Below are 25,648 nucleotides of genomic sequence, written 5' to 3'. Positions count from 1 at the left end.
TGGATTTCCCTGTTCTGGACATTTCATATAAGTTCATACAATATATGGTCCTTTGGAACTGGCTTCTTCGATATAGCATGTTTTCAGGGTTCATCCATTTTACAGCATGTATCAGTACATTTTATTTTATGGCTGAATAATATTCCATTGTGTTTACCCATCCATCAGTTGATACTTGGATTATTTTTGCTTTTTGACTGTTTAATAGGAACATTATAGAAGAGGTTTTTATGTGCACAGGTTTTAAATTCCACGAGTGGAATTGCTGGATCGTGTAACTTTAATATAAAGAATTGTCAAATTGTTCTTCAAACTACTATTGGGCATGAGGTGGTATCTCATTGTAGTTATGATTTCCATGTATCTTATGTCAGCCAATACATTCAAAACAATCTATGACAGAATTTTTAATTTTTACCCAGAGAGCAGCTGAACAGATGACTAGAAATAATTATTCTAGGCCAGGCGTGGTGGTTCACGCCTGTAATCTCAGCACTTTGGGAGGCTGAGGCGGGCGGATCACAAGGTCAAGGTCAAGAGATTGAGACCATCCTGGCCATCGTGATGAAACCCCATCTCTACTAAGAATACAAAAAAATTACCTGGGCGTGGTGGTGCATGCCTGTAATCCCAGCTACTCGGAGGCTGAGTCAGGAGAACCACTTGAACTGGGAGGCGGAGGTTGCACTGATCACAGATCGTGCCACTGCTCTTTTTTTTTTTTTTTTTTTTTTTTTATTTTATTTTATTTTATTTATTTTTTTTTTGGGACGGAGTCTCGCTCTGTCGCCCAGGCTGGAGTGCAGTGGCGCAATCTCAGCTCACTGCAAGCTCCGCCTCCTGGGTTTACGCCATTCTCCTGCCTCAGCCTCCCAAGTAGCTGGGACTACAGGCGCCCACCACCTCGCCCGGCTAGTTTTTTATATTTTTTAGTAGAGACAGGGTTTCACCGTGTTAGCCAGGATGGTCTTGATCTCCTGACCTCGTGATCCGCCCGTCTCGGCCTCCCAAAGTGCTGGGATTACAGGCTTGAGCCACCGCGCCCGGCCAACTGCTCTTTATCCTGGGTGATGGAGTGAGACTCAGTCTCAAAAAAAAAAGAAAAAAGAAAAAAAAAATGGATTATTCTAGTCACTAGAGGGCAGTGCTGTGTATAAAGTTAGTACTTTAAAACTTTAATATTGTATTATACCATAACTCTTGTTTTCAAAGGTGGAAGACAAGACCAAAATCAATGTGAGGAGCAAGGATACTGTTCTCGTGAGTTTCAGAATGCGCAGTATATGCAGGCTGAGGTCCAGCTAAAGAAGATGTTTATAGGTGAATCACTAGACGTGCTGAAAATGTGTTCAAATGGCAAAACACAATGGGAAACATGAGGCAAAAATATATGGACTTGAGGCCAAAACTGCTTGCTCCTGCAGAACTCATTCCCTGGGATTTAGCAGCAGTCTTAAAGTTATGTCCATAACTGGAACGGGATGTGATCATTGATACATTTTTTCAGTGCCTGATGAGTTGATTTTCAGTGCCTGATGCGTTGATTTTCTACATTAATGCTAATCCTTGAAACAACTTTGTGAAGTTAACGTTATCCTGTTTTTAAGTAGGATAACTGTGACTTGCCCGAGGTTGTTCAGTGAATAAGCAGTACAGCTGGGATTCAAACTTGGACCTGCCTGGCTCCAAAGCCTTTCCTTTTTCCATCACTCTGTGGGTCTTAGGTTCCTGTAGGGGCCAAAGGGAAACTTCCCCTTTGCCCTCTGAAGGTTCACTCTGAAAAATCAACTGAGAAAAGGCAGATTAATTGGAGAAAAGGCATACCAATATATTAGCTTGCATGAAGGGGAGAGCCACAGAGTGATTATCCCCCCAAACCCCTACACAATAGGGTTTAGAAGTTTAAATACCACCTTAAGGTTACAGAAAGAGTGGACTCGGATCAGTGGCATGACAGTTTCCAGGAGCGGGAGAAGAGGAAGCCTGGCTAGCAAAGGTGGTCTTGTTACATAAATGAAGCTCCACAGGTGGCAACCCTCAAAAGAATAGATGATGAATGTGTTAGACCTTTTTTGTTATTGTTTGAGATGGAGTCTTGCTCTTATTGCCCAGGCAGGATTGCAATGGCGTGATCTTGGCTCACTGCAGCCTCTGCCTCCCAGGTTCAAGCAATTCTCTTGCCTCAGCCTCCCCAGTAGCTGGGATTACAGGCGCACGCCACCATGTCAAGCTAATTTTGCGTTTTTAGTAGAGACGGGGTTTCACCATGTTGGCCAGGCTGGCCTCAAACTCCTGACCTCAGGTGATCTGGCCTCCCAAAGTGCTGGTATTACAGGTGTGAGCCACCATGTCCCAGCATATTTCAGACCTTTAAAGTGTCAGACTAAGTTAATCTTCCCGAGATCCAGACAAGGGAAAGCCAGGCTGCATCAAGCAGATTCTCTGCAAATACAAGTTTCCCCCACAAAAGACAACTTTGCAAGGCTACTTCTGTTGGCTCTCTGAACAGCGATCTGAAAATATAACATATTTTGGGGAGAAATATTTTTATTTCCTTCATTGGCATTGCTGGAACTGGAGCACTGTCAGTTTCTGTAATAGCATCTTACATGGCATTAAAATAATGGGAATCATTCTATAGCAATCTTTTTGCTTTCGGAATGTTCTAGATCTTATTTCCTGCTAGAGTTGTAGCATTTTCCTAATACTGTTAGTTGAAAGTCTTCCACCCATGCATATCACCTACCCTTTTTTTAAGCCAACATTCAGTGATTATTTGTCTTCACCGAAGAATTGCTTAAAGGGTTAAAGATGAAAAATATAGGGAAGGGAAGGGATGTCAGATCTGAATGATAGTTGATTTATACTGTGTAAGTTTCAAAAGTAGCCCCAGGGCGCAGTGGCTCAACGCTGAGGAAAGCGAGAGACCCTCTCATGTTGTTTTATATTGTTTTATGCTCAGTACCTGTTTTAAGAAAAAAACAAAGAAGTAAAACCAAAGACAGGCAGCCCAGTGCCAGGCCCACAACCAGGCCTGGGCCTGCCTGGCCTAAACCCAGTAGTTAAAAATCAACTCATAACTTAAAAACCGATATTATTCATAGATTCCACGCATTGTATAAAAGAACATAGTGAAACTCCCGGTCCTGTTTTGTTTCTCTCTGACAACCGGTGCATGCAAACCCTGTCACGTACCCCTTGCTTGCTCAAATCAATCATGGCCCTTTCATGTGAAATCTTTAGTGTTGGCCGGGCACGGTGGCTCAAGCCTGTAATCCCAGCACTTTGGGAGGCCAAGACGGGTGGATCACTAGGTCAGGAGATCGAGACCATCCTGGCTAACACAGTGAAACCCCATCTCTACTAAAAAACACAAAAGACTAGCTGGGCGAGGTGGCGGGTGCCTGTAGTCCCAGCTACTCGGGAGGCTGAGGCAGGAGAATGGCGTAAACCCGGGAGGCGGAGCTTGCAGTGAGCTGAGATCCGGCCACTGCACTCCAGCCTGGGCGACAGAGCGAGACTCCGTCTCAAAAAAAAAAAAAAAAGAAATCTTTAGTGTTGTGAGCCCTTAAAAGGGACAGAAATTGTGCACTCGGAGTTTGGATTTTAAGGCAGTAGCTTGCTGATGCTCCCAGCTGAATAAAGCCCTTCCTTCTACAACTTGGTGTCTGAGAGGTTTTGTCTGCAGCTCGTCCCGCTACAGTTCTTGGTTCCCTGACCGGGAAGCGAGGTAACTGATGGACAGCTGAGGCAGCCTGTTAGGCGGCTTAGGCCTGCTCTGTGGAGCATCCCTGCGGAGGACTCTGGCCAGCCTGAGTGACGCGAACCAGAGTGCTCCCAGGTAGGCAGTTTTCCTGGTAGAACACCTCATCAGAGCAGTGCGTAGCAGGCCCCCACAGAGGATTAACACAGTAGCTGAACACCGGGAAGGAACTGGCACTTGGAGTCCGGACATCTGAAACTTGGTAAGACTGTAAGACTAGTCTTTGGAACTTGCCCCACTCCATTTGAGTGGAAGCGTGGCCTAATCACCCATGGTGTGCCTATATTGGCACTTTTGTTCTGGTTTTGTCTTGACTTAAATTGCCGGATACTTTGGTTTTGGTTTTGACTTGGCTTAAATTTCTTGGTACTCGGATTTTGAATTTCGTGGTATTCTGATTTTGGTTTGGTATAAACGATAAAAGTGTGTGTGTGTGTGTGCCCTCTTTACCCGTTCTATGTTTTGTGGTGAATGTGTGTGGTGTGAGTGTGGTATTTTGTCTTGAGAAAACATGGGTCAGGTGCAAAATAAGCCCACCCCACTGAGAACTATGTTGAAAACTTTCAAGAAAGGAAAAAAGGGAGGCAGAATTTACATAAAAAGAATGTTATATGGTAAATTCTTGTCCTGAAATAACTGGTTACTTTTTTTTAAAAAAGTTTGTGATAAGTCAGAAAGTTGAGACATGTCAAAAAAAAATTGCGAAAGTCGTAAAAGAAAAAAATGTTATAAAAAATTTTTATGCAAAAAATGTCGTATAATTTTAAAATAATATGGCCTCCTGAGTACTATTAGAAAAAAGAGTTTATGTGCAAAGTGTATTAAAAAAAATACCTTTAGTAAAAAGATTATAAAGAGGCATAAGAATGTGGATTTTTACCTACATTAAAAGGTCAAAAATTATTGTTTTGAAAGTTTAGGCAAATTTTAAAACATTAATTGTAAAGAAAATTCTGTGTGTAAACATAATAGCTAGAGTTTAAAAGGTATCCAGTTTTTCTGTGAACTGGACATTTATAATGCAACAGGTTTTTCTTAAAACATCAACCTGCTCTTTAACAAAAATTCTAAAAGGTTAAAAAGAGTCTATAAAATCTTACCTTATGGTCAAACATGAAAAATTGGATAAATATGTCTACAGGGTTTTATTAAAATTAATAGCACACTAATATAAAGGTAAATTTTAGCTTATCTGGTATAAAAATCATACAAAAAGCATTGTTAAACATAAAATGGTGGTTAGTTGTTTTTGGTCTAAAAACTAATAAAAAAAGGTGCTAAAGAAAACATTCATTTTACTAGAAGATCATAGAAGTTAAAGACTTAAAACAAACTTTGGCAATTAAGACAGCATACCAAGATGTAAATGCCTGGTTGAAATGGATCAAATATTCCATCTGCACGTTAAACAAAAGCAATTGTTATGCTTGTGCACATGGCAGGCCAGAGGCCCTGATTGTCACCCTTCCACTAGGGTGGTCCTCCAGTCAACCAGGCATGGGCTACATGGTAGCTCTTTTCCAGGATTCTACAGCCTGGAGTAATAAGTCATGCCAAGCTCTCTCTGCTATATCCCAAAGTCCCTGCAGATCAGTCCCCGAGGGCCATCCAGCTTCCATCTCCCAACACTAAGTTCACTTTGTGTCTCTCATGGCAAGGAGGAGACAGTATTCCTTGGAGACCTGAAGGGATGCAGTGAGCTTAAGAATTTTTAAGAGCTTATCAATCAGTCAGCCCTTGTGCATCCCTAAGCAGATGTGTGGTGGTATTGTGGTGGACCTTTACTGGGCACTCTGCCAAATAACTAGAGTGACACTTGTGCTTTAGTCCATTTGGCTATCCCTTTCACCCTGGCATTTCCTCAACCAGAAAATAATAATAATAATAATAAGACATCATAAAGTGAGAGAAGCCCCTTATAGGTCTTTCAACTCTCACATCTATTTAGATGCAATTGGAGAAACACCAGATCAATTTAACCTTGAAATTAACCACAAGAAATACCAGATCAATTTAAAGCTCGAAATCAAATAGTTACAGGATTTAAATCAATATTTTAGTAAATGACAGTCAATAAAAATATAAATTAGATAAACTACATCTATTACAACCAGCAGCAACAAGCTTTTCATGAGTTAAAAAAGAAAAACTCAACGTCGGCCCCAGCCCTGAGGCTACTTGACCTGACAAAACTCTTTACACTCTATAAGTCAAAAAAAAAAAAACAAATGGCAGTTGGAGTTTTAACCCACACTGTAGGGCCCTGGCCAAGGCCAGCAGCCCATCTCTCAAAACAGCTAGACAGGGTTTCCAAAGACTGGTCCCCATGTCCAAGGGCCCTGGCAGCAATGGCCCCATTAGCACAAGAAGCAGATAAGCTAACTCTTAGGCAAAACCTAAACATAAAGTCCCCTCATGCTGTGGTGATTTTAATAAATACCAAAGGACACCATTAGCTAATAAATGCTAGACTATCTAGATACCAAAGCTTGCTCTGTAAAAAATCCCTGCATAACCATTAAAGTTTACAACACTGTAAACCCGCCACCTTGCTCCTGGTATCAAAGAGCCCAGTTAAACATAACTGTGTAAAAGTATTGGACTCAGTTTATTCTAGTGGGCCTAACCTCTGAGACCATCCTTAAACATCTGTAGACTGGGAGCTGTACGTGGATGGGAGCAGCTTTGCTAACCCCTGCAAAGTGACTCTGAAAAAGACAAGCCCTGCTCCAGTCACACCCTGAAGCTGACTGATCCACGCACGGCTGAAGCATGAGGAAACTCATCATGGGATTCATTTTCCTTAAAATTTGGACTTGTACTGTAAGGACTTCAACTGACCTTCCTAAGACTGAGGGCTGTTCCTTCCTAAGACATCAAGTCTCTGAGGTAGGACAAAAGATTGCTACAGTCCTATTATTTTATAGTTATTATAAGTGTACCAGGACTCTAAAAGAAACTTGTTTGTATAATGATATTCTATCCAAGGTATGTAGCCCAGGAAATAACCAACCTGATGCGTGTTATAACTCATTTTAAGCCTCCCATGATCACAGTTTTTAAAATAAGACTAAGGACTGGTCCTTTTCTAAGTGACACAAGTAAAGTAATAGCTAGAACAGAAGAAAGAGGGATCCCCAAAAATGTAACCTTAAAATTTAACACAGGTACTGCTGTTAGTAATAAGCAGCATGGAATGGGATGCAGTTCTCTAGATTAAGAAAAAAGTTACACGGCAAAAAAATAAATACAGCTGTCAAGAATCAAATTTAGGTGAAATGTGTCAATACTGGTCTTGTGTCATTTGGGCTACTTAAAAAATATATATAAAAAATAAAAAAGATCCTGTTTGGCTCCAGAAAGGAAAAGTCAGCCCCTCCTGCATGAGTGGGAGCTGCAACCCTTTAGAATTGTTAATCACAAACCCCTCAGACCCTGAACCCATGTTTAAAAATTAGTTCCCAGCACTAGGAGGATTTAAAACTCTTATAATAAAAGTTATAATAATAAGAAGAACCTGCTTACTGCTCCCTTGTTTGCTATCTGTACTTCTTCAAATGATAAAAAGAGCTTCATTGCTACCTTAGTTCATCAAAATGCTTCAGCACAAGTATACTACATGAATCACTATCAATCTACTGCATAAAAAGACATAACTAGGAAAAATAAGAGTGAGAACTCCCACTAATAAAAAGTGAGAGTCTCAAAAGGGTGGAATGAGGAAAGAGAGAGATCCTCTCATATTGTTTTATATTGTTTTATACTCAGTACCTGTTCTAAGAAAAAAACAAAGAAGTAAAACCAAAGACAAGCAGCACGGTGCCAGGCCCAAAACCAGGCCTGGACCTGCCTGGCCTAAACCCAGTAGTTAAAAATCAACTCATAACTTAGAAACCGATATTATTCATAGATTCCAGGCATTGTATAAAAGAACATAGTGAAACTCCCGGTCCTGTTTTGTTTCTCTCTGACAACCGGTGCATGCAAACCCTGTCACGTACCCCTTGCTTGCTCAAATCAATCACGACCCTTTCATGTGAAATCTTTAGTGTTGTGAGCCCTTAAAAGGGACAGAAATTGTGCACTCAAGGGAGCTTGGATTTTAAGGCAGTAGCTTGGCGATGCTCCCAGCTGAATAAAGCTCTTCCTTCTACAACTTGGTGTCTGAGAGGTTTTGTCTGCAGCTCGTCCTGCTACAACTCCTGTAATCCCAGCACTTTGGGAGGCCGAGGCAGGTGGATCATGAGGTCAGGAGATAGAGATCATCCTGGCTAACACCGTGAAACCCCGTCTCTACTAAAAATACAAAAAATTAGCCGGGCGTGGTGGCAGGTGCTTATAATCCCAGCTACTCGGGAGGCTGAGGCAGGAGAATGGCGTGAACCCGGGAGGTGGAGCTTGCAGTGAGCCGAGATCGCGCAGCTGCACTCCAGCCTGGGCAACAGTGCATGACTCCGTCTCAAAAAAAAAAAAAAGTAGCTTCTCAATGTGAGCATTTCCACTGGTTTTTTTGTTTGTTTTCTGAGACAGAGTCTCACTCTGTCTCCCAGGCTTGAGTTGCAGTGGTGCAATCACTGTAGCACATCCTGGGCTTACACAATCCTGCCTCAGCCTTCTGTATAGCAGAGAACAGAGGCACACAGCACCACGTCTGGCTTATTTTTTGATTTTTTTGCAGAGATGAGGTTTCACTTTGTTGCCCAGGCTAGTCTCCAACTCCTGGGCTCAAGCAGTCCTCCCACCTTGGCTTCCCAAAAGTGCTGGGATTACAGGCATGAGCCACTGTGCTCGGCCTTCATGTTCACTTTCTTAAAATGTATGTATTTTTGTTGTAGAAATGTGGGTCTCACTGTGTTGCCCAGGTGGTCTTGAACTCCTGATCTCAAGCGATACTCCTGCCTTGGCCTCCCAAAATGCTGGAATGAGCCTCTGCATACAGATTTCCACATTTTTATGCTGCCTAAGAGTCATGGTCTTTGAAATCTATAAATCAATAAAGGTTGGAAACAGAGAAGTAGACAAGAAGTTATCAGTACTTCTCTTTAAATAATAACTTGTCATTTTTATCTAGAGTCAAGATTCTCAAACCACACATGCTTTGTTAAAGCTGGCTATCAGGAAAACTGGTTGCTTGGCTTTCTCATTCTGAGTCTATACAAACTGCTCAAAAGAATGACTCTTAATGAAAGCTTGAGTGATCCTCAAATTAGGAGATCCTCTCCCAGATAATTGAGAAGTGGCCTTGACTGTACCAGGTCACATGTGGAAGCGAGTACAAAATTAATGACTAAAATAGGCCAAGGCGGCCAGGCGCGGTGGCTCAAGCCTGTATTCCCAGCACTTTGGGAGGCCGAGACGGGCGGATCACGAGGTCAAGAGATCGAGACCATCCTGGCTAACACGGTGAAACCCTGTCTCTACTAAAAAAATACAAAAAACTAGCCGGGCGTGGTGGCGGGAGCCTATAGTCCCAGCTACTCGGGAGGCTGAGGTAGGAGAATGGCGTAAACCTGGGAAGCGGAACTTACAGTGAACTGAGATCTGGCCACTGCACTCCAGCCTGGGCAACAGAGCGAGACTCCGTCTCAAAAAAAAAAAAAAAAAAGTCCAAATTCTTCTAGCACTTTCTACATAGGGGTTTATGCAACTGCAAATTATGTGATGTTTAATTGTCACAGAGATACTCGTTTTAAGCACTTTTAGCCTAATGTACTGGAAAATTGCTTAATGGATTTTTATATTCTATTAGAAACATTTCCATATTGGTGAAATGCCACTTATTTCTTTTTCTGAGGAGCAAATCTTGAGTAGCAATGGGAAGAAAGCCTGGCAACAGCCACCATTTGTCTTGTGGACCTGACGTACATATTCACCTAGAAAAAGAAGAAATTGCTAAATGCACACTGATACCTCTTAGGCAACCACAGGTTTTCATTTTGTGCTGAACTATTAGTCATTTTTCCTTTATGTTTTTAGAGTATGATTCAGAGACCAATTTATTCCCAAAGAAAATTGCCATGACATCTATTAAGTTTTTATATTAAAACATTTTCTACCAAGGGATGACTGTCACTCTGAGCAACTGTGCCACTGTGAATGCCTCATGTATCAGCATAGCTTATTATCTAGCTCTGTCTGAGCAGAATGGGAGTGCTGCTGAATTAGTGTTGGTCCACAGGTATCTCCAGGGTCCCAGATGTTTCAACTCCTTTGTTCTTATCTTTGCTTTTATTTTGGGTTACAAACACAGCAGATAAATTAATTCTCAGCATCTTCAGAGAAATTATGGGTTGGAGCAGAATCACCAACTAGAAGAAACCATTTAAATTCAAAAATTGGGCTGGGCGCGATGTCTCACACCTATAATCCCAGCACTTTGGGAGGCCGAGGCGGGTGGATCATGAGGTCAGGAGATCGAGACCATCTGGCTAACACAGTGAAAACCCGTCTCTACTAAAAAATACAAAAAAAAAAACTAGCTGGGCGAGGTGGCGGGTGTCTGTAGTCCCAGCTACTCAGGAGGCTGAGGCAGGAAAATGGCGTGAACCCGAGAGGCGGAGCTTGCAGTGAGCTGGGATTGCGCCACTGCACTCTAGCCTAGGCGACAGAGTGAGACTCCATCTCAAAAAAAAAAAAAAAAAAAAAATTCAAAAATCGTAAGGAACCCAGAACCAATGTTAACAACACATAAATACAAGATTAATAGGAGGCCCCATAGTTAATCCCTAAGGTGGTTTTTAGCTATAAAGCAATTCAAATGACCTTCTTATAAACCCTGGGCAGCAGTCCCCTGTGATGTGGTGGAAAATATCAACACGTAAAGGAAATAAGAATGACTGTGGGTTGAGTTTTGTTGATTTTAGATCCAGATTATAAATATTTAAAGAAATAAAGGCCGGGCGCGGTGGCTCAAGCCTGTAATCCCAGCACTTTGGGAGGCCGAAACGGGCGGATCACGAGGTCAGGAGATCGAGACCATCCTGGCTAATATGGTGAAACCCCGTCTCTACTAAAAAATACAAAAAACTAGCAGGGCGAGGTGGCGGAGTAGTCCCAGCTACTCCGGAGGCTGAGGCAGGAGAATGGCGTAAACCCGGGAGGCGGAGCTTGCAGTGAGCTGAGATCCGGCCACTGCACTCCAGCCTGGGCGACAAAGCGAGACTCCGTCTCAAAAAAAAAAAAAAAAGAAATAAAAGCATTTTGAGTTGGGAGGCCATGCTACTTAGGAAATACTGAGTTTTTCACAAGCTTCTGTGATCTGATTTTGTAGAGTAGTTGCCAGGCCTAAGGAGCATCCTCACTAAAACTCATTATCTTCAGTCAATCTGGGCAAACATCAAGTTGTTAGACAAACAACCTGTGGGCCATCTAAACATTTGGCAACAGTGGGAAATATAAATATATATATACACATACATGTGTATATGTGTGTGTGTATGTGTGTGTGTGTGTGTGTGTATATATATATATATTTTTTTTTTTTTTGCTAGCCCTGAGTAGTTGTGTGTGTGGCAAAAGCTGAGGTTCCCTCATTCCTCATTAGCCTTAGGCAGCCTGAGACTATAGAAACAAAACCGATTTAAATTAGATCAGCTCCAGCCTTGGGGGCGTTTCCCTATGTTCAGCCCGAGCCATTTCTTTTCTTTTTTTTGAGACAGGGTCTGGCTCTGTCACCCGAGCTGGAGTGGAGTGGTGGGATCACAGCTTACTGCAGCCTTGACCTCCCTGTGCTCATGTGATCCTCTTACCTCAGCTTCCTGAGTAGCTGGGATCACAGGCACATGCCACCATGCCCAGCTAATTTTATGACTTTTTGTAGAGACGAGAATCTCACTGTGTTGCCTAGGCTGGTCTCAAACTCCTGGGCTCAAGCGATCTGCCTGTCTTGGCCTCCCAAAGTGCTGGGATTATAGGCGTGAGCCACCATGCCCAGCTAGGCCTTAGCCATTTCAAATGCCAAATGGATATTAAGGCTCTCCTGGGGTTTGAAACCCAGTTCCCCATGGATCATGGATCCAGTTTAAGTCCAGTATCCTCAGAGGATCACTAACAAGACACTGATTTGGGTAGATAAAAATAAATCATGAGGCTTACCACAATATTTATTTTAAGGGGCTCACTTCCCAGAAGAATTCACAGAGAAAGGGAAAGGCTAGACTGAGAGCTTGTCTCTGATTTCATTTCATCAAATACCTGATTTCTCACGTTCAGTTTCCTTTCCTTAATAAGGAAAACTAGATAGGGCTGTTATTTTATGATCTTTGCAACTCTGACCTTCAATTCTAATTCCTTTTCTGTTCTCTTCCTTTCCAGGGAGAAAACTATTTGAATACCTTTCCGTTGAACAACTTTTCTCTCCCTGTACGGTTCACCTGCTGATTTCCTTTATTTTTAATTTTTATATATTTTTTAGAGACAGTCTTGCTTGGTTGACCAGGCTGGAGGGCAGTAGCACAATCACGGGTCACTGCCACCTCAGCTGGGCTCAAGAGATCCTCCCACCTCAGCCTTCTGAGTAGCTAGGCCTACAGGCATGTATCACCACACTTAGCAAATTTTTAAAAATTTTGTAGAGACAGGGTCTCACTGTGTTGCCCCACCTGATCTTGAATTCCTGGCCTCAAGCCATCCTCCCGTCTCAGTCTCCCAAGGTGCTAGGATTATAAGTGTGAGCCACCATGCCCTGCCTCCTTTTTTTGTTTTGTTCACACATCTATTTGACAAATATTTACTGAGCACAAACTCTGTGCCAGGAACTGTCCCCAAAGAGACCCCGGAGTCCTAAAGAGACAAGCCCCCACACCCGACCCTGATTTCCTTTATAACATAAGAGCTAATACCCTGCATTCTCCCTACCAGCCTGTCTTCCAGGTCATTGCTTACGTGAGCTCATCCAGTCCTCGCAATGATCCCACAGGGTGGAGGCTATCATTATCTTCATTCTGCCGATGAGGAGCTGAAGCAAAGAGAGGTCAGGCTGCCAGTGAGCTGTGGAGCCGGTATGAACCCAAGAAGTCGCCTGGGAGCTTAGGCCCTTAACCATGACCAACACTCCAGCTTCTTCCTCAGGCTTATGAGGGTAGCTTTTTGCCTAGTTTTTGAATGTCACAATCTGTCTTTTTTTCTCTCCTTACCTATCTGCCTACCTTCCCCTCTCCCTCCCGACTTCCCCACTTATCTCCCTCTTCTCATTCTCATCACTCATTCACTACTTTTTGAATTATTTATTTATTTATTTATTTTTGAGATAGAGTCTTGCTCTGTCGCCCAGGGTGGAGTGCAGTGGCACGGTCTCGGCTCACTGCAACCTCCGCCTCCCGGGTTCAAGCGGTTCTTCTGCCTCAGCCTCCCAAGTAGCTGGGATTATAGGCACGTGCCACCACGCCTGGCTAATTTTTGTATTTTTAGTAGAGATGGGGTTTCACCATATTGGCCAGCAGGCTGGTCTCGAACTCCTGACCTTGTGATCTCCTTGCCTTGGCCTCCCAAAGTCCTGGGATTACAGGCATGAGCCACCGCACCAGGCCTTTTTTTTTTTTTTTTTTTTTTTTGAAACAGAGTTTTGCTCTTGTTACCCATACTGGAGTGCAGTAGCGTGATCTCGGCTCATGCAACCTCTGCCTCCCGGTTTCAAGCAATTCTTCTGCCTCAGCCTCCCGAGTAGCTGGGGTTACAGGCATGTGCCACTATGCCTTGCTAATTTTGTAATTTTAGTAGAGACAGGGTTTCTCCATGTAGGTCAGGCTAGTCTCGAACTCCCGACCTCAAGTGATCTGCCGCCTCGGCCTCCTAAAGTGCTGGGATTATAGGCTTGAGCCACCGCTCCCGACCCCCTGATTACTTTTATCTGCATGTTATTCATGTTCCCATCCCTGAAGCAGCGGAGCCCAGGCCAGATGTGTTTGTCAGTGGTCACTGTGATCTCAGAGGGGCTCCTCTGAAGGAAGTATCTGTTCCCTTGCAAACGTCCTTAACTGTCAGTTGCTGGTGTAACAGAGCTGGGAATAGAAGGGTGCGGAAGGGTTCCTTTCCCCACCTTTCCTGTTGAGCCATCTCCTCCCCAGCCCTTCACACATTCTACTCTCCAGTCCTGCAGCCTACATGGCTTTGCAGTGCCCAAGACTTCCATAAACCCCTGAACTAGCCTGTCACTGCACATCCACGTTGTTTTCTTTTCTTTCTTTCTTTTAGCAGGGGTGGGGAGTGGTGGGTACAGGTTCTCACTCTGTTGCCCAGGCTGGAGTACCGTTGTACCATCACGGCTCACTGCAGCTTCAACCTTCCTAGGCTCAAGCTATCCTTCCACCTCAGCCTCTTGAATAGCTGGGACTACAGGCATGCACCATCATGCCCGGCTAATTTTTTCTTTTTCTTTTTCTTTCTTTCTTTCTTTCTTTTTTTTTTTTTTTTTGAGCCAGAGTCTTGCTTTGTCGCCCAGGCTGGAGTGCAATGGCACAATCTTGGCTCACTACAACCTCCACCTCCCGAGTTCAAGCGATTCTCCTGCCTCAGCCTCCCGAGTAGCTGGGATAACATGGGTGCATCACCATACCTGGCCAATTTTTGTACTTTTAGTGGTTTTGCCATGTTGGCCAGGCTGGTCTTGAATTCCTGACCTTAAGTGATCCACCCATCTCAGCCTCCCAAAGTGCTGGTATTACAGGCGTGAGCCACCACGCCTGGCCTTTATTTTTTGTAGAGATAGGGTCTTGCTATGTTGCCCAGGCTGGTCTTGAACTTCTGGCCTCAAGCCATCCGCCTGCCTCAGCCTCCCAAAGTGCTGGCATTACAGGGGTGAGCCACTGAGCTCAGACTCACGGTTTTTCTCGTTCATGTAGGTAAGCAGCTTGATAGCAGATGACATCTGTCCTGTTTGTTTTAACTCCCCTGTGCCTGACGTAGTGTCTGGTATCTAGTGCTCTGCAAGGGGTTTGCTAAAAGATTGAGTGAAATGGGCCGGGTGCAGTGGCTCATGCCTATAATCCCAGCACTTTGGGAGGCCGAGACAGGCAAATCATGAGGTCAGGAGTTCGAGACCAGCCTGACCAACATGGTGAAACCCTGTCTCTACTAAAAATACAAAAATTAGCCAGGCGTGGTGGCAGGCACCTGTAATCCCAGCTACTCGGGAGGCTGAGGCAGGGGAATTGCCTGCATCACGGAGGTGGAGGTTGCAGTGAGCCGAGATCGTGCCACTGCACTCCAGCCTGGGCAACAGAGCAAGACTCCGTTTTGGGAAAAAAAAGATTGAGTGAAATGTTCTTTCTCCATATCCTGCTATCCAAATCTCACCCATCCTTAAAGGCCCCTCTCAAACCTCAGTTCTTCCTCAGTTGCCCCATAACCCAGTCTAGTGTCATGACTCTTTTCTTTCTTATCTTCTCATGGTACCCAGTGCCTCAATTTCAGGACTCAATACAGGCTGTCTTGGAGTCACTGTTTCTGTGACAAACTTTCCTATCCTCCTTAAAAATTATTGGATGAAAAGGAGTCTGCTTCTTTTCCATTTTGTCCTCTACAGGACCTGCAATATCGAAAGTCTTCATGTACCACTTACTGACTTTGAAAGAAAAAAATCACTACTGTGATCATTTATCAAAAACATAAGCATGAAGATTGTCATCCGCCAATCACATAATCTTAAAGAAAAAAATCTAATTTGTAAAAGTATGCAAAATGCATTTTTCAGAGCATGTGAAATTTCTTGTAAGGTATGAACTATGGACAAGTTGATTTCTCTTACAAAAGCATTTGGACTGTGTGTCTGGACAGACTACAGAGAAAATGGAGCTAAACCCCAGCGAAGCCTTCTTCCTGTTACCATCGTGACTTTATCTTATGGAAGCAGTTGTCAGAGCACTGGACTCCAGTTGTCTAACATTTTTCCCCCTAATCATACAAGTTAAATACAGAAAACCATACAGAAGAAATCATCATGATTCTGCTTCTTAGAGGCCCACTGTTCATATTTATTTATTTATTTATTTTTGAGACGGAGTCTCTCTCTGTCACCGAGACTGGAGTGCAGTGGTACGATATCGGCTTACTGCAACCTCCACCTCTTGGGTTTAAATGATTCTCCTGCCTCAACTTCCCGAGTAGCTGGGATTACAGGTGTGTGCCACCATGTTCTGGCTAATTTTTCTCTAAAAGTAGAGACAGGGTTTCACCATGCTGTCCAGGCTGGTCTGAGACTTCTGACCTCAAGTGATCTGCCCGCCTTGGCCTCTCAAAGTGCTGGGATTACAGGTGTGAACCTCTGCACTCAGCCCATATTTTGATATATTTCCTTCTGGTGTTTGTCCTATAGATATGTTGAGATTATACAGATGCTAAATTGCTTTTTCATTTACTATTATATCAAGAGCATTTCTCAAGATCACAAAATATTATTTAATCATGTGACTTTTTGTTTGTTTGTTTGTTTATTTATTGAGACAGGGTTTCACTCTGTTGCCCAGGCTGGAATGCAGTGACGCAATCTCGGCTCACTGCAGCCTCCACCTTCCGGGTTCAAGTGATCCTCCCACCTCAGCCTCCTGAGTGCCTGGGAGTACACGCATGCACCACTTAGCCTGGCCTGATTTTTAACATTGCAAAAAATTCATGATTGTACCAAGATTCGTCCAAAACCCAACTGTTAGTCATTTATCCTTGCATGCTATTTTTTTTTTTAACTGATCTTTGATTATTTTCTTAGGATACTCTCCTAGATGCAGAATTACTTGGTCATAGGATAAGAACATTTTCAAAGCCCTTAATACGTATTTGTTCTAGCTCCTAGTACTAGGCCTATTACATAATAGGTACTTAGCAAATAATTGTTGAATGAATGTATGAATGCCCTCCGAAAAGGTTGGGCCAATTTATACTCCCACCTGCAGTAAGAGAAAAGAGCCTTCTCTTGGTCAGTCCACATCACGATAGGAGTAATGATTATAGCTGAATTTTGGTTTCTGTGACTCTAGCAGAGAAATAATCTATTTGCCTTAAAACAAAGAAATGAAAGTAAAAAGTTGAATCCTCCCTAAATGACATATGGATTTGCTTTAATAGACTGCTGCTTTTAAACACACTGGCACAAAAATGAAATGCAGGGAGAGTTCTGATTATTTTAGGGCTGAATCATGAAGTTCCATAATTCCTTCTTCACATCTTGCTCTATTGGATCTTGGCCCATGGGACCAATCTGTCATGGCCACTTGACTCCATGGGGCTGCCCAACCATCCCATTAAGCTTGAGATCTGGAGAAGGGACCCTTTACACATGATGTGGGCCTTTCCTGGGATGTCAAATTTTGGTGGTGGTGGTGGTGCAATTACCAAGAAATTTTGTTCCCTTATCTAAAATGTAGAAATTTAGTGGAGGCAATTTAAGAGTTAGGAATCTTCCATTCTGTGAGCTGTAGGGGAAGGAGGAAACTAATTACTGACTTTGTTTTGTTTGTTTTTCTGGAGACGGTCTTGCTCTGTTGCCCAGGCTGGAGTGAAGTGGCATGATCATGGCTCACTGAGGCATCAACCTCCTGTGCTCAAAAAATTCTCCCACCTCAGCCTCCTGAGTAGTTGGGACCACAGGTGTGAGCCATCATGCCCAGCTATTTTTAAAATTTTTTTGTAGAGACAGGGTCTCACCATATTGCCCAGGCTAAACTCCTGGGCTCAAGTCATCCACTCTCCTCAGCCTCCCAAAGTGCTGGAATTACAAAGGTGAGCCATCACACCTGACCACGGTTTGAGGTATTTTTGTTTGTCTGTTTGGTTTTTTTTTTGGTTTGCTTTTTGTTGTTGTTGTCTTTTTTTTTTTTTTTTTTGAGACAGAGTCTCGCTCTGTCCCCCAGGCTGGAGTGCAGTGGCGTGATCTCGGCTCACTGCAAGCTCCACCTCCTGGGTTCATGCCATTCTCCTGCCTCAGTTTCCCGAGTAGCTGGGACTACAGGCGCCCGCCACCACACCCAGCTAATTTTGTTTTGTATTTTTAGTAGAGACGGGGTTTCACCTTGTTAGCCGGGATGGTCTCGATCTCCTGACCTCGTGATCTGCCTGCCTCGGCCTTCCAAAGTGCTGGGATTACAGGGATGAGCCACCGCGCCCAGCCTGTTTGTTTTCTGAGATGGAGTCTCACTCTGTCACCCAGGCTGGAGTGTAGTGGTATGATCTTGGCTCACTGCATCCTCCCCCTCCTGCGTTCAAGCAATTCTTCTGCCTCAGCCTCCAGAGTAGCTGGGTCTACAGGCGTGTGCCACCACGCCCAGCTAATTTTTATATTTTTAGTAGAGGGGGTTTTGCCATGTTGGCTAGGCTGGTCTCAAACTCCTGACCTCAGGTGATCCACCCGCCTTGGCCTCCCAAAGTGCTGGGATTGCAAGCATGAGCAATCATGCCTGACCACCGTTTGAGTTTTTATTATGTGCCAAGCCCCTTCCCGGTCTACTTCATTCCTTGTATTAACCTTTTCATACAAATAATATTATCTCCAGTTTGCAAATTGGGGAGTTGGAACTCAGAGAGGTTGGGTAACTTATTAAAGATCACACAGCTGGTAAATGCCAGAGCCATGGAGATGATGGTCCTCTGATTCTAAATTTAACTCTTCACTATCCTGGAGTGCTGCCCTAGGAAAGGTCAGTGTGGGTGAAATTTCTAGGTGTGCATGGAGATGGGGGGATGAGGTGGTGCCAGGATTATGGCTTCGGGTTCAGGCCTTCTGGTGTGGGCAGATTTAGGGCTGAGAAGTGGATCCCAAGATTCTCTGACTTGACTCTTGGTTTAAATTTCTTCTAGCCCATATGGTGGGATGAAAAACTCCCAAGTCTAAGGGATGTGGTTGAGCAGGCAGTAGGGGCCAAGAGTAGAGGCTAGGGGGTCTCTGGACCATTTTATAGGGTCTCCAGTTCTTAGAGCTTGGGTCTGAGGGTTCTGGGGTCCAAGACCTCCAATTATGGGGTCCAGCTCTTAGGTGTTCGGGCCTGAGGAGCCTCGTTCAAGAGTCCCTATGAAGTCTCAATCGGAAGGGCTTGTTTCAGAAAGTCTCTGGGTTTGCAGGGCTCAGACTGGGGGTCCCATCCTGAAGGCCCTTTTTCTGAGTTTTAGGGTCGTTGGGCCTGGGGGGGCGGGTGAGAGAGGTCCAGTTCTGAGGGTTTCAAGACGTACGGTCCCAGAAAAGCCCAGTTCTGAGAGGCCTGGTTTGGAAATCTCGCCCTGAAGATTCCTGGATCCCAGGGCTCAGGACCAGGCGTCCCTGGATCTGAGGATACTGGTGGTGATGGCTTAGGGTGGTGTTCACTGGTCCGAAGCCCGGAGCTAAGGGCACGGGGTCTTCGGTGCGGCTGCGAGGAGCTTGGAAGCCTGAGCCCATGGCAGCCGCAGGGCGGAGGGGCGGGCCAGCGGGGACAGTGCTGGCGGCCCCCACACGTACTCCGCTAGGTCGGCGCTAGGACTCCGGGGCGGCGGCAGCGGGGAGGGTGGCGCTAGGACCCCGCGGGCCAGGCGGCGCGTGGGGCGGTGCGTGTTGACAGCGGAACGGTGGAGCCGGGCGGGCGGCGGGAGTCGGCGCCTCAGGTTCCTGCCTCGCGTCCCTAGGCTGCGGCGGCCGGGCGTCCCGGGATGGCCTTCATGGAGAAGCCGCCAGCCGGCAAGGTGCTGCTGGACGACACGGTGCCGCTGACAGCAGCCATCGAGGCGAGCCAGAGCCTGCAGTCCCACACGGTGCGCGGCCCAGTGGGCGGGCGGGCGGCGGGGGGCGGCCCCGGGCCGCGAGGGGGCTGCGGGCTGCCTGGCGCGGGCCGGGCAGGGTCGTCTGACGGGGACCGGGCCACGGGGTGGGCGACCCTGGCCGAGAAGGCTGTGGCGCGCCGCTGGGTCTGGGTCAGGGCCCCCGGGGCCCAGGCGAACGCTGAGGCCCGGAGGGGCCGAGGCTGGGGACCGCAGCCCCCGGCGCCGCGGGGTGGAAGGAGCTTGGCGGCGACCAGGAAAGCGACTCCGAGTTGGGGGTGCGGGAGCCTCGGGCTCACCTTGGACCAGGGAAGCAGGAACGAGACCGCTCGGGACCATCCACTTCTGCCCGCTTCCAGCCTTTTCCTTTTTGAGGCCGTGGAATTTCCTCCCTGCAGCTGAGGGTCTGGGTGATGGGGATGAGGGTGTGCCGGGCCAAATGAAGTGTGACTTCAGAGCCTACTTGTTGGGACAGCAGAGTGCAAGTGGCTGGGGTCTACAGCCGCGTTTCCAGGTCAGCCACTTGGCCCTGGCCCCGGGAAGTGGTGGGGAAGTCCGCGGAGCTGTTAAGCAGGTGTACGAATGTGCTTCTCTAACTTGCTGTTTAGTGGGCAGTGGTAGCATTCATTTGAGTTTAAAATCCACTCGAGTAGCATAAAGGAGTAATAGGTCCTCATAGTAAACACTGGCAGAGTTCATTTCTGCTACATACACTGTATTTTATGGGGCTTTAAAACCGTGGTTGTTTTCATTTGCTTGTACCTTTTTTTTTGAAAGGCACACTATGCATTATAATTTCCAAGCAATAAATCCAGGAACCAGCAAGAAACCTGGAGCTCCAGCTAGTGGGACTTTTTTGGAAAAGTAATGAATGAGGAGAGAGATTCCTTCAATTGTGATGTTTTGTCAGGCCACCGAATCAGATTCAGACTCAGAGGCTTGTTTGTTTACCATTGCAGTGTGCTTGGGGGGTCATCATGTGGAGGCTAAAGCTCACAATAGCCTTCTGTTTCTCTTTTCCTTCAAGCTCTTCTGATGACTTCAAAGAGACCTTTCATTCTGTTGCATTAAAGTGAGACTTTTTTGAACCTCAGTTTCCTCTTCTGACAGCCATGCTTTGTAGGGCTTGAATTGTTCAAAACATTCACTTCCAGTTAAGAAAATTATTATCTTTTTAAAAAGTACTATTTATTTCACTCTGCGTATCTTTAATCCTATTCTGTAGACATGTGAGAAGGCACATATAGGACAGAATTTGTTAAACTTGCTATCATTTGTGCCTAAAGAGAGTATGGCTTAAGGGTTGAAATTTAGGATGAGGAGTCAAGAGTAATTCAGCTATTAAATTTGATTTTTGATTTGACTATTGGCAAGTAAGTCTTTTTTTTTTTTGTGAGAAGGAGTCTCGCTCAGTCGCCCAGGCTGGAGTGCAGTGGCCGGATCTCAGCTCACTGCAAGCTCCGCCTCCTGGGTTTACGCCATTCTCCTGCCTCAGCCTCCTGAGTAGCTGGGACTACAGGCGCCTGCCACCTCGCCCGGCTAGTTTTTTGTATTTTTTAGTAGAAACGGGGTTTCACCGTGTTAGGCAGGATGGTCTCGATCTCCTGACCTCGTGATCCACCCGTCTCGGCCTCCCAAAGTGCTGAGATTACAGGCTTGAGCCACCGCGCCCGGCCGCAAGTCTTATAACCTTTCAGGGAATAGAGTCGAGTCTTTTAGGTTTATTTTGTATTGAAAGTAAAGAGATAGATGTTTATAAATACAAGCATTCTGTGATTTCTACAGCCCCAGCCCATGTGCCTACCCACACCTTAATCTTGATTAGTTTGTCCTATAATTACTTCTTTCCTTTTTGTCTTCACCAGGCTACAAGAGGAGGGGCATTTCTCCCTCACTTTGGGGTCTCATTTCCTGGTTTTTGGTAGGATTTCAAATATGTTTATCAAATGACTAAATAATCCAACTTCAGCCTTACTATGCCTCTTTTTTTTGGTTTGTGTAAAAAGGTAATTGTGAACATTGAAAAAATAACTTAGAAATCAGTGCTTTAGCTAGGTGGCGAAAGATGTAATAGGATTCTGTTTTTATTGTAGCTCTTTTCTGTGTGTGTGTGTGTGTGTGTGTGTGTGTGTCTGTGTGTGTGTGTGTGTAGAGACAGCGTCTCACCATGTTGTCCAAGCTGGTCTGGAACGCCTGGGCTCAGGCCATTCTCCTGCCTCAACCCCACAAAGTGCTGGTATATAGACGTGAGCCACCACACCTGGCCCTGCAGATCTTTTCTTTAAAAAATAAAATAATTTAGGGTAGAAAATGGCAGTTCTTATAGTGATGACTGAACACAAAAGACAGTGACTCACAGGAGACCCATCGAGGCAGATGTGGTAGAGTAAAAAACTGTAGCATTCTCTTGCATAATATTTTGACTGTTCTGTGTTCTTGTCATTTTAGCTGTAAAGTTTGACTGAGAAATGTTGCATCAGCCCTGAACTTTATTGAGAAAATCGTATGCTGATGCAAACTTTTTGAACTATTAGTGTCTTATGAGTAAGTCTTTTTTAAAACAGGAACTGTTGGAAATTATTTTGGAAAGTAGTTGTTAAGAGTGGCATATAGAAGAGAAAGGCACTGGTTTGTCTTGGGAAGACTGAAGATGACTTTCCAGCTCGGTAGCTGAAGGGAGATGGTGTTCCAGAAGTCAGCTCTACTCTCCCTTTGAAATGCTGAATCTCTAGGAGGTTACTCCTTGTATGTAGACAGAAACATATGGAGATAGAGACAGACTTGGGGTTGGAAGAGGCAAGACCTTAATACAGGTCTGGGCTGATATTTGCTAGTCATGTGATATAGGCTGGGCAAGTCGCTTAAACCTTTTTGAAGTTTAGTTTTGTCATCTGTAAATGGGAGTAATAAGTGCCTGCCCTGCCTGCCTCTCAAGGTTGTTAGGAAGATCAAATGAAATCATCCTGATGAAGTATTTGTGAAGCGTATTCTTCCTCCCTCCATCTCTTCACTCCCTGACAACATTTGTGGAAAGGGTTGAACACATTAGAGAGCATTATTGCAAGTAAGCTCATTTCTGTCCATAGTTCCTTTCATTTATCAAGTTTAACCTTGGGAAACATATATATATGTGTGTGTGTGTATATATATACACATATATATATATATTTTAATACCGATGGGGTTCTTGCTGTGTTGCCCAGGCTGATCTTGAACTCCTGGCCTCAAGTGATCCTCCCACCTTGGCCTCCCAAAGTGCTGGGATTATAGGCGTGAGCCACTGCACCCAGCTGGGAAACAACCTATAACTGAAAATGATTTAGAATTTATGAACTTGGTAGGGAAAAATTCTGTGGTTTGGAAAACTGAGTCACCAGAAGGATGAAGGGAACACAAGGTCACCACCAGAAAGGCATATTTGGATGAGCTACTGGCAGAAAGGACGTGTGTTGGTAGGCGATTCTGTGCTTTGCTGATGCTGATGCATTTTTTTTTTTTTTTTTGAGACAGAGTCTCGCTCTGTCACCCAGGCTGGAGTGCAGTGGCCGGATCTCAGCTCACTGCAAGCTCCGCTTCCCAGGTTTACGCCATTCTCCTGCCTCAGCCTCCCGAGTAGCTGGGACTATAGGCACTCGCCACCTCGCCCGGCTAGTTTTTTGAAATTTTTTTCAAAAAAAATTTCAACGGGGTTGAAATTTTTTTTGAAAAAAACACGGGGTTTCACCGTGTTAGCCAGGATGGTCTCAATCTCCTGACCTTGTGATCCGCCCGTCTCGGCCTCTCAAAGTGCTGGGATTACAGGCTTGAGCCACCGCGCCCGGCCATGATGCATCATTTTTATGGAGCAAAATGAATTTAGCATTAAGAACTAGACCAGCCGTCTGCTGCAAGGAAATGAAGCTTCTATAAAATCCGAAAGGCTAGTATTTAGGGGGAGGATGCTTTCAGGTTAGGTTTGGAGGAAGGAGGATTTTCCAGACAAAAGGAATTCTGGTGAAAAGCCACACAGGTGAGTTGTGAGAAAATTTGGGAGGACCAAGAGAGGACAACGGAAAGATAAGTTCTTGGCTATATAAAAGGGAAAACTTTAAAGTCAGTAGACTAAAAAAATGCTTACCTAGCTGAAATAGAAACCAGAGGAAACAGATAGTTCTGGAAAGCGCTGTTATCAAATGTGCATATCCGATTTTTGCTGGTAGGTAGGCTATGTGTGATAGCTTTTCATCTCAGTTTTCTCCTTTTTTGGGGGGTTGGGGGATGGAGTCTCACTCTGTCACCAGGCTAGAGTGCAGTGCTGCAGTCTCAGCTCACTGCAGCTTCCACTTCCCGGGTTCAGGTGATCTCCTGCGTCAGCCTCCCAAGTAGCTGGGATTACAGGCATGCACCACCACGCCCGGCTAATTTTTATATTGTTAGTAGAGACGGGGTTTCACCACGTTGACCAGGTTGGTCTTGAACACCTGACCTCAGGTGATCCACCCGCCTCAGGCTCCTAAGGTGCGGGGTTTACAGGTTTGAGCCACCATGCCTGGCAGTTTTCTCTTTTTTAAATATTCTTCTGTGGAGTTCATCTGGATCAGGGACTATTTATCTTCCATTTGGACATTTTGTTTTTGAGAAACAGATAATTATAGTGATAGTTAAGGCACAACAGAGAACATTTTTAAAAAATCTGTGGGAAAGGTAATATTACATGTTAAAATCTTTACTGAAAATGGATCTCTCCTTGAACTTTTGATATTTGGAAACTGCATTCCTATATAACTTATTTATTCAGCGATGCGATATTCATTCAACAAAAATGTATTAAATACCTATGTGCTGGGCACACGCTAGAGCTAGAATGGTGAACCAGACAGCTCCTGCGTCCATGGAGCCTTTGTTATGTTGGATTCTGAGGTCTTTTTTATTTTTTCATTGTGAGACAGGGTCTTGCTCTGTCACCCAGGCTAGAGTGCAGGATCACAGCTCATGGCAACCTCAATCTCCTGGCTCAAGCAATCCTCCTGCCTCAGCCTCCTGAGCAGCTGGGACTATAGGCATGCACCACAATACCTGGCTAATTTTTTGATTTGTAGTAGAGATGGGGTTTTGCTATGTTGTCCAGGTTGGTCTCAAACTCCTGAGTTCAAGTGATCATCCTGCCTCGGCCTCCCAAAGTGCTGGGATTACAGGCGTGAGCCACTGCACCTGGCCTCAACTAGGATCTTTACCATTCATGAAACAGATTTTTTTTTTTTTTTTTTGAGATGGAGTCTTGCTCTGTTGCCCAGGCTGGAGTGCAGTGGCACGATCTTGGCTCACTGCAAGCTCTGCCTCCCGGGTTCAGGCAGTTCTCCTGCCTCAGCCTCCCAAGTAGCTGGGACTACAGGCGCCCGCCACCACGCCTGGCTAATTTTTTTGTATTTTTAGTAGAGACAGAGTTTCACCGTGTTAGCCAGGATGGTCTCAATCTCCTGACCTCGTGATCCACCCGCCTCAGCCTCCCAAAGTGCTGGGATTACAGGAATGAGCCACCGTTCCCAGCTGAAACAGATGGTTTTAGTGGCTTGGTTTATTGAACTTCAGCTTCTTATCAGTGACCTGACCCTTTTTATAGACTTTTAAACTCTATTTATTTATCACCAGAATAACTATTCAAATATAATGCAAAATTAGGAGACATTGTTGCTTTCAGATCCTGAAATTTTAAGGTAATCCAGTACTCAGTATCAGAATTTGAACTTCCTTTTAGAATGCTATTTATTTGAGCCAAAAAAAAAATATTCTTGGCCGGGCGCGGTGGCTCAAGCCTGTAATCCTAGCACTTTGGGAGGCCGAGACGGGCGGATCACAAGGTCAGGAGATCGAGACCATCCTGGCTAACCTGGTGAAACCCCGTCTCTACTAAAAAATACAAAAAACTAGCCCGGCGAGGTGGCGGGCGCCTGTAGTCCCAGCTACTCGGGAGGCTGAGGCAGGAGAATGGTGTGAACCCGGGAGGCGGAGCTTGCAGTGAGCTGAGATCTGGCCACTGCACTCCAGCCTGGGCGGCAGAGCCAGACTCCGTCTCAAAAAAAAAAAAAAAAAAAAAAAAATTCTTTTAAAGATGTTTGCATAGTGTGTGATAGTTAACTTGCAGCACTTCCCTTTTTTCTTTAGAATTCCAAGTTATACTGAATACTTAAAAAT

The 25,648-nt window shown here is 44.9% G+C and overlaps 1 protein-coding gene and 1 long non-coding RNA gene across 14 annotated transcripts in view; both read left to right on the top strand.

The window, feature by feature from the left end:
- The first annotated feature begins 11,258 nt into the window (after positions 1-11,258).
- LOC140709846 (uncharacterized) lies at positions 11,259-16,795 on the top strand. Its single transcript, XR_012090614.1, has 2 exons — positions 11,259-12,842; positions 15,285-16,795. It is a non-coding gene; the product is annotated as an uncharacterized lncRNA (long non-coding RNA).
- Positions 16,796-19,272: 2,477 nt separating this feature from the next.
- PXK (PX domain containing serine/threonine kinase like) overlaps positions 19,273-25,648 on the top strand; it is a 96,717-nt gene continuing 90,341 nt past the window's right edge. For all 13 annotated transcript variants that reach the window (XM_007984779.3, XM_007984778.3, XM_038003728.2 and 10 more), the window contains exon 1: positions 19,273-19,471. In XM_007984779.3, the coding sequence (XP_007982970.1) occupies positions 19,370-19,471 (102 nt within the window). In that variant the 5' untranslated portion in view covers positions 19,273-19,369. The remainder of the gene's footprint in view (positions 19,472-25,648) is intronic.

The sequence above is a fragment of the Chlorocebus sabaeus genome, chromosome 22 (assembly GCF_047675955.1).
Source record: "Chlorocebus sabaeus isolate Y175 chromosome 22, mChlSab1.0.hap1, whole genome shotgun sequence".
Lineage (NCBI taxonomy): Eukaryota > Metazoa > Chordata > Mammalia > Primates > Cercopithecidae > Chlorocebus > Chlorocebus sabaeus.
Note: the sequence above shows the minus strand (reverse complement) of the source record. Positions and strands in the feature narration are given on the sequence as shown.